Source organism: Gaeumannomyces tritici (assembly GCF_000145635.1).
Source record: "Gaeumannomyces tritici R3-111a-1 unplaced genomic scaffold supercont2.7, whole genome shotgun sequence".
NCBI lineage: Eukaryota > Fungi > Ascomycota > Sordariomycetes > Magnaporthales > Magnaporthaceae > Gaeumannomyces > Gaeumannomyces tritici.
Genome location: NW_008804551.1, coordinates 1,544,053 through 1,555,236, shown reverse-complemented (window position 1 = coordinate 1,555,236; position 11,184 = coordinate 1,544,053). Strand labels below are relative to the sequence as shown.

General features: G+C 60.6%; 4 protein-coding genes across 4 annotated transcripts; 3 read left to right on the top strand and 1 right to left on the bottom strand.

The window, feature by feature from the left end:
* Positions 1-781: 781 nt before the first annotated feature.
* Positions 782-2,717, top strand: GGTG_11841 (cytochrome P450 monooxygenase; the record flags this gene model as incomplete). Its single annotated transcript, XM_009229732.1, has 5 exons — positions 782-856; positions 969-1,131; positions 1,189-1,265; positions 1,355-1,601; positions 1,696-2,717. 5 exons carry the CDS (start codon positions 782-784, stop codon positions 2,715-2,717), a joined length of 1,584 nt encoding a protein of 527 aa, XP_009227996.1.
* Positions 2,718-2,737: 20 nt separating this feature from the next.
* GGTG_11840 (extracellular cell wall glucanase Crf1) lies at positions 2,738-5,605 on the bottom strand. The gene is made up of 2 exons (XM_009229731.1): positions 4,157-5,605; positions 2,738-4,085 (listed from the first exon to the last, which is right to left on the bottom strand). The coding sequence occupies exons 1-2, from the start codon at positions 4,975-4,977 to the stop codon at positions 3,227-3,229; spliced, it is 1,680 nt and encodes a 559-aa protein (XP_009227995.1). The 5' UTR covers positions 4,978-5,605; the 3' UTR covers positions 2,738-3,226.
* A 1,398-nt stretch (positions 5,606-7,003) lies between these two features.
* On the top strand, positions 7,004-9,413 carry GGTG_11839 (hypothetical protein; the record flags this gene model as incomplete). The annotated part of the gene is made up of 3 exons (XM_009229730.1): positions 7,004-8,582; positions 8,818-8,910; positions 8,998-9,413. Exons 1-3 carry the CDS (start codon positions 8,108-8,110, stop codon positions 9,411-9,413), a joined length of 984 nt encoding a protein of 327 aa, XP_009227994.1. The 5' UTR covers positions 7,004-8,107.
* A 478-nt stretch (positions 9,414-9,891) lies between these two features.
* On the top strand, positions 9,892-10,788 carry GGTG_11838 (hypothetical protein). The gene has a single exon (XM_009229729.1). It carries the CDS (start codon positions 10,012-10,014, stop codon positions 10,651-10,653), a length of 642 nt encoding a protein of 213 aa, XP_009227993.1. The 5' UTR covers positions 9,892-10,011; the 3' UTR covers positions 10,654-10,788.
* The last annotated feature ends 396 nt before the right edge of the window (positions 10,789-11,184 follow it).

The following is an 11,184-nucleotide window of genomic DNA, read 5'->3' as shown; positions in this document are numbered from 1 at the left end:
AGGGGAGAGCGGACGGGATCCCGTATATTCCAGTGGGTATGGTCGTATGTGCCAGTGTGGTTAGCAAAGCTCATTGAATAAAGCTCGGTTTCAGGTGACGTGGCGCGTTGAGCATTAACCCTCCTACAGCAGTGTTGCCCCCATTCGGGCCCTGGACAGCTCTAGACGACAGTACAAGCATTGATACATCCCGAGGCCCACTTTCCGGCGTCGCAGCCCGGCCCGAGGGCTTGGCAGTTCCGTTGTAGGGTTGTGGTGTGATATCGTTTCCGCACTCTCAGCAAGCGGAGGGGGGGAGGTTGCGCGGAAGGAAAGCTTGACGTGTGGGCCGTGCCGCCCTGCGTACAAAACAAGCATGTGTACCCGCCGAAGCATATGCAGACTGCGGGCGGGCGGGCGGGCGGGCGGGCGGGAGGTCGGCTATTTGCTACCCTGGCGCCCCCTGGTGCGGGGGTAGAGAGAGAACAAGGCAAGGAAAAAAATCCCGGATTGTCTGGTTTAATCCCGGCCGAGCTTGGTGACAAGGCACCCGACTAGATAATCCCCATCTATCTTGGCCGAGCTTCGGGGCATCCGGGCCAGCCGTACGCTGCGGAGCAACTAGCTTTGCCATGATGACGTGGATATCGCCGTGGGGACCCTTTTTGGGCGAGACTTCATATATCTGGTGATGGTGGATTTGGGCTGCCCAGGCCGTCCAGTTCCGCAACCCACTTGCACTGGTCAACCTTCCCAGCCAGTGAGTTCCCTTGGCACCCCGCCTCTTTGCGGATACGACATAATGGGACTTCTACACTTGCTCGAGAGCGCGGCCATGCCCACTATAGGACAGGCCGTCTACGCGACAGTATCCATCGTAAGTCTTGCCCACACGCCGCCCAAGCCCAGGAGTCGTGATGATCAGAGCCCCTTGCGAAGGCCACCTGTAGCCGCTAACCTGGAGAGAGCCGCTGTCTGTGAGCTCCTAGTCGCTCCTACTATTCGCCATCCACGTGCTGCGCATGCGCGTCTTCCACCCTCTGCGCCGGTACCCAGGGCCCTGGCTCAACAGCGTGTCCGAGATACCGGCCGCATGGGCGCTGCTTCGAGGACGCCAGCCCAAGGTGTACAAGCAGCTACACGACAAATATGGTTGGTATTGTACTTGCGCAGAGGCGATGAGAAGCCGCTAACACGCCTTTGCCGCAGGTCCAATCGTTAGGGTGGCGCCGAACGAGCTCAGTTTTATCGACGTGGAGGCGTGGGATGACATCTATGGGTTCCATGTAAGCCAACCCCCCGTCCTCGGAGACAGGCCCCAACTCCTGCGCCTCATCGGGGCTGGCGATGTTGATAAACTGCATTACTGCCATAGAAATCCACGCCCAACTTCGAAAAGAGCCCCATCTTCATCGGCGCCGTCTCTCCCGTCGACGGGCAGACGGGCGTCAGCCTGGCCAACAACACCGAACACACACGGCAGCGGCGCGCGCTCGCGGCGCCCTTCACCAACCGCGCTCTGCTGCAGCAGGAGGGCATCCTCCAGCTCCACGTCGACAAGCTCATGGCGGCCCTGACGGCCAGGGCGCGGAGGGGCGAGGCGGTCAACCTGGCCGAGTGGCGTGCGTGATATTTGGCCCAAACCTCCCTCTCCACCGCCCCCTAGGATTCTGTACAGAAGAAAGAGCTGACTGGCAAAGGACAAGCCGCCCACAGTCACGTACACGACCTTCGACATTATCGGCGACGTCTGCTTCGCCGAGCCCTTCGGCTGCCTGGACGCGGGCCGGTCCAACGAGTGGGCGCGCGCCATCATCGGCGTCTTCAAGGCCGCGACGTGGGACCAGGCGATCCGGCGCGTCGCCGGCACCGGCACGCCGCTGCACCGGCTGCTGGTGCGGCTCGTGGTGCCGGCCGAGGCGGCGAAGTGGCGGCGCGCGCACTTTGACAACTCGCGCGAAAAGACCCTGCGGCGGCTCGCGGCGGCGGCCGACAAGGACGAAAAAGCCAGGCACCCGGACCTGATCAAGCACATACTCGACAGCGCCGACCCGCGCGCCGCCCTCAGCCCGACCGAGATCGTGCTCAACATGGTGCTCTTCATCAGCGCCGGCAGCGAGACCACGGCCAACACCATGACGGGCTGGGCCTACCTCATGCTGCGAGACCCCGCGGCGCTGGCGCGGGCCGCGGCCGAGGTGCGGGCGGCGTTTTCGAGCCCTGGCGACATATGCTGGGAGTCTGTGCACGCGCGCGTGCCGTACCTGGACGCGTCCCTCGACGAGGCCCTGCGGCTCTTCTCGCCCGCGCCGTCCAACGCGCAGCGCGTCGTGCCGGCCGGCGGCGCCGTCGTCGCGGGGGAGCGGCTGCCCGCGGGCACCACCGTCGCCGTCGCGCCGTGGGCCGCCGTCCATACGGCGCGCCACTTTGCCGACCCGGACCGGTTCGCGCCCGAGCGCTGGCTCGATGGGGAAGGCGCCGACCCGGCCTTCAAGGAGGACCGCCGCGCGGCGTCGCGGCCCTTCGGGACCGGCCCCCGCGGCTGCATGGGCAAGAACCTCGCCTACCTGGAGCTGCGCCTCATCCTGGCCCGCCTGCTCTGGCACTTTGACCTAACCCCTGCCGAGGGCCCCGCCGCCCGCGAGTGCATGAGGCGCTGGGACGAGGGGGATATGGACGCGTACCAGACATGGATGAAGCCCGACCTCTGGGTTGACTTGAAGGAGGCACAGCGGTAGATGGTCTTGGAGGGTGTTGGATATAGTTGCGGTGATGAGAAGGGAGTAAAATATTGGGATCGACACCAGACCGCCCGGTCGTCATTTCAGGGTGTCAGGAGCGGGAGTTTTAGACATATTCTAGTGCATACGAGAAAATCACCTAGGTAGCAACAGCACTATACGTTAAAGAAACAGGGTATATGCAAAGGGTTATGCAGCGAGCTAAATGACGTGGGACCTATGGGGCTCAACCAGCCATAGATCCCGTATGATATCTTGACAACAAGGCAAAGGCGACGCGTATCGGGGGCAATATAAAAGAGAGTACGAAGCTAAAAATAAGGAATCCAAACAAAAACGTCGACTCCAAACCACAAGCCACAAAAACATTTCGAGAGGAGAGTGAAGCCCGAGATTAGGGACCGTGGCCAGAAATAATGGGGTGCAAAACGAGCCCAGTCAAAACTGACCTAACCGGAACGCTGCACTCCGGCGCCATGTCCGATCTTGTCTCGAGCGTTCAGCGTCTACCTCCACTGCTGTCCACCACTGCCTTGCTGGCCACCACCGGGGCCCTGGTAGGGGTCGTTGGTGTAGCTACGCTGCGGTCCGTTTTGGGGGCCGGGGCTCCCCATGCGTTGCGCGGGGGTCGTGTAGCTACGTCCGGGGTTCCCGTATGCGCCCGGCGAGGCGGGGGCCTGGGGCGGAGGAAAGGCCGGTGGCGCACCCGGGCTGGGTGTGCGCATCGGGGAGACCATTCCGGCGGGGCCGGGAGAAGTCCTCATGCCGCCCTGAGAAGCGAGATCGCGGCCGTACTGTTGCTGTTGTTGGTACTGGCCAGGCTGCCCATCGTAGTACTGGCCGTTGAACCCGTTGTGGTTGGGGCTGGGGGGACCGTCACGGAGGAGGGGGACAGAGGGGCTGCGCATGCCGTTGGCAGCCGCAGCACCGCCGGCTGCCGCGCCTGCGGTGACCGCCGCGTTCATGGGAGCTCCCCAGGACTTCTCGTTCAGGGGACTTCCAGGCGCCACGGCCTGGCCGTCGAGGCTGTTGCCGCCGCCACGGCTACCCATGTCGTCGCGGGCATTGGCGTTGTACTCGGTCTGCTGCACAAGGCTGTCGGGGTTGATGCCGGCCTTGCGGTACTGCTCCAGCTCGACACGCTCGCGTTCCTCGCGCTCGGCGGCGAGCCTGGCTTCCTCCTGGCCCCGCTTACGCTGACGCAGGAAGTAGAAGAGGAGCGAGCCGGCGATGATGGCAACGAATGCTGAGGCACCCACGTACACGCCAGTCTTGGCGCTAGACGAGAGTTCGTTCCAGCGCTCAGAGATACTCTTGTCCTGGGTCTGGGCCGCCATGATGGTGACGTTGGCGGTGGATTCTCCTCTATTTGCGAAGTCAGCCATTAGACCCGGGCGGAATGTTGATCGGACCAAGATAAATTGCAAAGAACTTACGCGACGATCTTGATACTCTGGTGTGTTCCACTGCGGTCGCCATAGACGTATTCCTTGCCACTGCTGAAATCCTCAACGTACGTGCTCTTGACATACATGCTGAAGGGACCCTTGCTGAAATCGCTGGCGCCTCCGCCCCACTCCTGGGTGCCCTTGCCCAACCTCGGGTCACTGGAGGCCCAGATGCCCAAGGAGATGCGCATGGGAGTCTGGGGGTAGTTGTACGTGTTGTTGGCGTCCTTGGGCAACAGAGTGCGGACGATCTGCCCGTCGATGATCCAGTCCAGGCGGTCCTTGGTCCAGAGGGTGGTGTAGTTGTGGAAGTCAGCCTGGACACCGCCATTGACGGGATAATAGATACCCTTGGTGAAATCCTCGATGCCCTTGCCAAAGTAGTTCGTCAAGGCGTGGGTCTGGTTGATGCCGAGGAACTCCCAGTCAATCTCGTCGAGGTCGTCGCTGAGCAACATCATGGAACTGATCATGCCGACGCCGGGCGCGGCCTTGGCGATGATCTCGACGCGACCAAAGAAAATGTAGTAGTTTGAGCGGAGGGTCGGCGACTCGCCCTGCTTCGTGATGGTGAAAGCTGCGCCATTCTGGTTATCGTACGTCATGGGCCCGACTTTGGTTTCCCAGGCGGCAGGAGTGGTGTTGAAATTCCAGTTGTGAGCCATGCCAAAGGCCTTGTTGGGCGGGCACTCCTTCACCAGCGGCTGGCAGTCTGTTAAGCCATGGGTTTGGGCGGCGACATTGCCGAAGTGGAGGGCGCTGGAGGCCAGCAGCGCGAACGCCGAGAAGATTGATGGTGAGGGTATCATTGCGACGAAATGTCAGGCCGGTTGGACGGCCGATGCTTGAAGGAGAGGAAGAAACGGAAAGGATGGAAGAAAGTGCTCCAAGGAGCGTTGGTCGAAAATGGCGCGACGGCGACTAGTCAAAGGAATGGTGGGAGTTTGGTCGAGGTCACAGTGGCGCCTTGGAGCGCATGCTCTGCAATGGACGGAGTAGCGATCAATCAATGGCGGTGCCTCGACGACGGACAAAGAGCGACGGCGCAGGACACAATGGCGAGGGCGACGTCAAGTCGACCTTTGAGGCGTGTCAGATGCGGATGGGGAGGAAAAAAGGGAAACGAAGGAGGCAATAGAGGCTAAGAGGCAACCGAGGACGCGAGTGGGGACCAGTGGCAGGGAAGATCTTCGTCTGGAGGGTCGCCAAGGAATGCCAATCGAGACGTGAATCAGCGAGCGGACAGAAGCCTGGTCTGTGCAGAACTCCCGCCGATGCCCTAATCAGCAAATGGGAGAAGCGAGTGCACAGGCGATTTCCTACTCCTAGGCATTAGCGGTTCCTCTCCTCCAAGCCCAAGCAGGAGCCAGACGGGCACAAAAACAAACAAAAAAAAGCCGTGATGGGGATGCCCAAGCAGAGTCGGGAGGGTTTGGCACCTCGCCGCGCGCCCCCTTTTTTTCATTTCCCTCGGCCGTGGTTTGGCAAAACAGGGGTTCCCCCCGCCTTCCAGGTGCAGGGGCAGCTTGGCACCTTGGGGGCTATGCAAGGTACGCCAATCAGCAGTGCACATGGGCCTGCACAGGCCAGCATGAGCATCGGGATCTTCGTCAATCTCTGACAGTTCGCCTCGGCGCTAATCCGTAACAGGACTGCCAACAACCCACGTCAGCCAACCAAGTGCTATTTTTGCGGGCCGCCCCAGCACAGCACGGCAATGGATTCCAGCATGCCCTGCAGCACCAGATGCGCTTTGCCGCGCGCGCCTGGTACTCGCGTTTGACGGGTGCCCCCACATCAGCGTCTACTCTATCCGCCACTGTTGGCGTCGTTTGGCTGGACACGGGTTTCCCTGCGTTGGGAACAATAAATAGATTGGTACTCGTTTGGCTGCTCGATTGGATCAGACACTCTGATGCTGACTGTCTCCATTCCACTAGATTATAACAGCCGCCCATCTGGAATCCATCCAGAAAAGTTCTCGTCCGGGGCTTGACAGCCACATGTCAAGCGCGTGGGCCAGCCTCTACCCCGATGCACTATATTTGAATGACATGGATTGCGTTACACAAAAACACAGCACAGGCGGGCAGCACTGACAGCGGGGCAGTTGCGCACTGCCGTCTTGTCGCGGTACACAAACGCTGGGCGGCAGTGCATCGCGACAATCTCGAGCGATTAAACGTGCTGTCAAGCTGTTCGACGTCTATTGCCCAAAACGAGCCGATCTCCCCTTTTACGCATGCCCACTCTCCAAGAGGAACAAGTTATACTTTTTCGGCAGCCACGGATGCCGCGCACCGTCGCCCCGTCAAAGGAGGCTTTTGCAATCTCGGTGGCGCTACCGCTCCATCTCGATTACCGACATTTCGGCCCACAGTCGAAGAAGCAAAACTAACGGGAGGCTCCTGACAACAACCTCCAGTAGCAAAGATTACATTTTGACTGATATTATCGTAACCGATATCGCCATCCAGTTTCATGCACTGCCTTGCACCGCAGCTGTTCCACGGGAGTGTTTTCGTGGCCGACCCCGATCCACTGTAACAACCTGGCCGAACTGTCCCCGGACCCCAAACTTCCGCATCATCCCTTCTTGGGCAATACAAGAGCGTTCAACCCGCGCCTTTCGCTTTGCCTTTCCGTTCGACTCCCTTGGTGTCAACCGAGTGCTCCCAACCGATTTTCTCCGCAATGCACAGAACCTTTTTCGATCTTCCCAGAGTCGGCCCACCGTGGCTTCGAGCTGCCGGATTTTCTAGGCCCACACCACACCTTAAGCCCAAGGTGACTCCCACGGACCTGGTTTGTGGCCCGTCATCCCCTCCAAAGGCCGGGAATGGATTCCGCAACAATAATTTGCGGTAGTTTGAAAAGTGCATGGAATTCTGAGCCAAGACTTGCATTTACCCTCAACCACTTGATAAATACCAGGAAGGAGCAACCACGGAACCTCTCTTTGATACCGCTCCCATTGCTTGCCGTATTTCTTGAGCATGTACTGGCTCAGCTCAACGGCAGACATTCCGATAAACCCCCAGGCGTTGAACGCCACGGCCGCAACGCTCGCGGGCCAGCTACCGGCGGCAAGAGTGGTTCCCGCTCGCCACAGCGTATACCCGCCGTAGTTGATGTGGCGCGCGAGCTTCCAGAACCCCGTCGTGCAGATGCGGCCCTTGTTCTCCTCGCGGCCCTTGAAGCGACGGCGCTGCGTCTCGGAACCTAGCTCGAGAAATATACCCAGGCCGAACACGGCGGCTCTCAAGACCATGGGCAGCGGGAGCGACACCCCTGCGAGTGGGACAAGAACGTGGGGCCCGGCGGCGGCGACCAGGAGCAGCGAGTTGACCGAGCTGTACGTGACGTTGAAGCCGACGCCGAAGAGGGCGACGGGGAGCGAGAGCTCCTCCAGCTGCGTGCGCAGGAGGGCGTAGCTCTGCTTGGCCAGCCCGCCGGCCGTCATGCCCAGCAGGAGGAGGCTGGGCGCGCTCGGGCCCAGGCGGTCCACCGCGGGAATCCCTGTGTGGGCGGTGGCGGCGGAGGAGACGACGGGCGCGGCGACAGCGAGGCCCAGGCAAGAGAGGATCGGCACGGACCAGGCGCCGGAAAGGAGTTTGTACTGGAGGCCAAGGTCGAGAATTCGCAGCCCAATGAAGGAGGACGTCCCCCAGGGCGAGTGCCTCTTAGTGCATCGGCGTATGCTCAAGGCGGGAGGCCCAGCTGCGCCTCTCGCCGGTTTGGGATCAAATGTGGCTGGCATGGTTTGTTTCCTTTGCTTGAAAGGGCGCTCGTCGTTTGCACAGGTTTCCAGGGTCGCTAGTTGTCATTAAATAGGTAGGCCAAAGCCCCCCCTCCCCTCTTCCGGCTGCGTTCAAAAAGGGGACGGATCTTTCGGCCCCAGCTTCACTTTCCGGACCCCCACAGCCCACATCGCCCGATATGGACCTGACGGAAGAGTACCGGCGGCGAGAGAAGCGCGATGTCGACGTCGACGATGCCGACGTCCTCCGTGCCTTTGGCGGCCTTGACCACGTCCTGACCGCAGGCCTGACGGGCAGTCAGGTCCAGGAAATTTCCGACTACCTCATGGACGCGTTTCTCCTCTTCGTCCCGATGGAGAGCCTCTGGCGCCGGCCGGGGTTTGCGAGCTACTCATGGGCCGGCTGGCAAGGGGAGATGCGGTGGCCGCGCGAGACCTTTGTGGGTGCTGGCCCCAGCAAGCTTAAGCCCGAGGACGCGTGGCATGTCGCCTGGTGGATGGAGCACTCGGCATTTCTTGGGTGGCGTCCGCCTCAGAGGTCGGATAGTCACCCTAGGAGTAGGGAGGAGCGGTGGAGGTACGATGTCACTGGTCAGCAGCCACGAAGGCGTGCCCCTCGCCGAGTATATCAAGGCGCAACCGGCGGTGTTTCCGGTCCAAATAGCCAAGGCGATTTGCAACAACACAGAGACTGATGCGGCAACGCTGGAAGCTGTTGGCGCCGTCACCCGCTCCCGGAGAAAAGCTGGAATGTAGCATCGGCTGAGCGGGCCGCTTGATGTGCTGTTCGACGGTCAAAACGATAGGAGCGTTGGCGCCACCCAGACCGAGGGCGAAGAAGAGGGACTCGCGCCGCTGTGAAAGTTCTCACTGGACGAGTTCAATGTAGTCAGCAGCAAGAGCAAGTTCAGCAGACTGGCCTCCCAATTGCGGCCGCGCTCTCGGCGGGCGCTGACGAGCTGGGTGGCGGAGCGAAGAGCGAGTGAGTACTGCTTTCCTTCTCTTCCACCCTCTCGGAATCGCCCCAGGTGATAACGCTGACAGATGGCGATGCATGCGAGTTTTGTAGAACACAGACGGCGGCAGATGTCGGGTTCGCGGGTCGAGTCCGGTCGCTGGCATATCGAACTGGGCAACGGCTCTACAGATGATCAAGGGGCACTTCCGTACCCTTTGATCGGGGCCGAAACGATCCGTCTCCGTCTGAATCTGGGCGAGGCCTTGAGCGGGCAGGAAGAAGCAGCTAGCATTGACCGCCAAGTCGCCCCTATCACTGCTGCTAGGCCGCTCTGCTCTAGGTCCGGCAAGTTGGTACGGCCGCTTCATCTCGATAATGACTCGCACGTGGCGGCCGCAGCAGCGGCATCAAATCCTGTGATCGACCTGGTTGTCATGTCCCTGTCCCAGGCGCCCGCCGCCAGGCCTGTGTTTTACAAGGACCCGTCGCTGCTAGCCACCGCCAGAGAGACCAAACCCCTCCTGTAGGTGCTCCATGTCGAGTATAGAGCTAATGAAGTCGCAGAGAGATGTGGGATCGGGCAGATTCTTGCGTCTGCGCTCGGGGACACCGTGGATGGTGGTCCAGTGGTAAGTTGGGTGAATATGGGTTGATAGGGAGGGAGGCGCCTTGGGGAGGCCAGATGGCCAGAGGTCGAAGGATGGACCAGATCATCATGCAGTGCGTGCGCGTTCCTCTCCCAAATTGTTCCCCTCTGTTCCTTCGCACATAAGCGACTGCATGCCATCTGCTGCTCTCCCTTGCCCTTTCACGCCGTGAACCTCATCCCTCTTAGGAAAAGATGCCCAAGCTACGGCAGGTTGGCGGCACGCTCAGGGTGCAGTGGGTCCACGGTGCTATGCTCGATTGTGTAAGAGCTGTCACCGCAACAAAAAACGTCAGCTGCCTTACGTATGCTGGCTTGGCTGGGTGCCCTGGATGCCATCTAAAAGGACTAGACTCTTTCCCGTCCCAAACTGTTGCCTTTGCAAGCGCCAATTCCACAAACCGCTAATTACGCAAACCCATCCTCCAGGGAGCCGCCCCAGATGAAAAAAAACCCAAGCAAGAAACATCTAGCACAACATGGCCCCCAAGATTTCTCTTTCCAACGTCCCCGTTCCCTACGCATACTCGAAGCGCATCAGCGAAGACGGGCACGTCTACCACGCCGACCACGCCACCCGCACCACCTCGTGGCTCCACCCCGGCAAGCTCAAGGCGCTCCAGGACGCGGGCGTCGTCGGCGCCGCCCCGGGCCTGCCCGACTTTGTCAAGGACCCGCGCGCCGGCGGTGTGCCCGCGCCCGTGCCCGCGCCGTGGGAGGCCAGGGAGGGGCGCGAGCCCGGGGAGGTCGAGTACCGCAACCGCGACACGGGGGCCGTCGAGGGCATCCACCCCGACGCGGCGGCGCTCGCGCGGAACCGCGGCGGCCGCGAGGTGGCGACATCTACGCTCCTGCCCTGGGATGACAAGGGCATGGCCGAGGAGGCGGACGTTTACCTGGCAAGGGGCGAGCTGCCGCCGTGGGTGCTCGAGGAGACGACCGCCCCGCCAGCGGGGAGCGGGCTGAAGCCGGAAGTGTACTGGGTCAATTACAGGACTGGCTTGAAGAGGGAGGGCCAGAGCCCGTTGCAGGAGTTTAACGAGGGGATGCTGATTGCAAGGCAGAGGGCACTGGGACTGCCGGTTTCAACACGGGGCCCAGTTCGCAATATAAAGTTGTAGCAGCATGGAAAGAGGCTGCAAATTGCCGCTCGTTTCTTGTGACTAAGAAGTGAAGCTTGGGAACGCGCACGCTGATGTGGACCAAAAAAGTAGAAGCCATGCTGAAATCTTTAAGCTTGTTTACAATTCATTCCATGCCGCTTCTGTAATTATCGCATCAAGTCCAGCCAACGACGCGAATGCCCTCGTCTGCATCTGGAACTCCCTCGAGTTACTAACGGCCTCCAACATGGACGTTACGTAGAGATTTCAAGCAGCCGCTGGTTGGTGGACTTTTATAGTCAGCAGCACAGCCGAAAGTGGGTTTGGCCGCTTCGGATGGCCTCGGCGGCAACCGCGGTTATTCTGCAAGAATGAATATAGCCGCGAAGAGTCTGCAAGGAGTTATTTTGGGACAAAAAGAGGGCACAGTAATTTCCCAAGCAGCACAGCCATCACGCAAATCTTGGCACCTGATTCTAGCGCCAGCAAGCACACCTTGCGGTCTTGACTGTGCTTTGCGCAGTGGCATCATTGTTGGTCCAGCTCTCT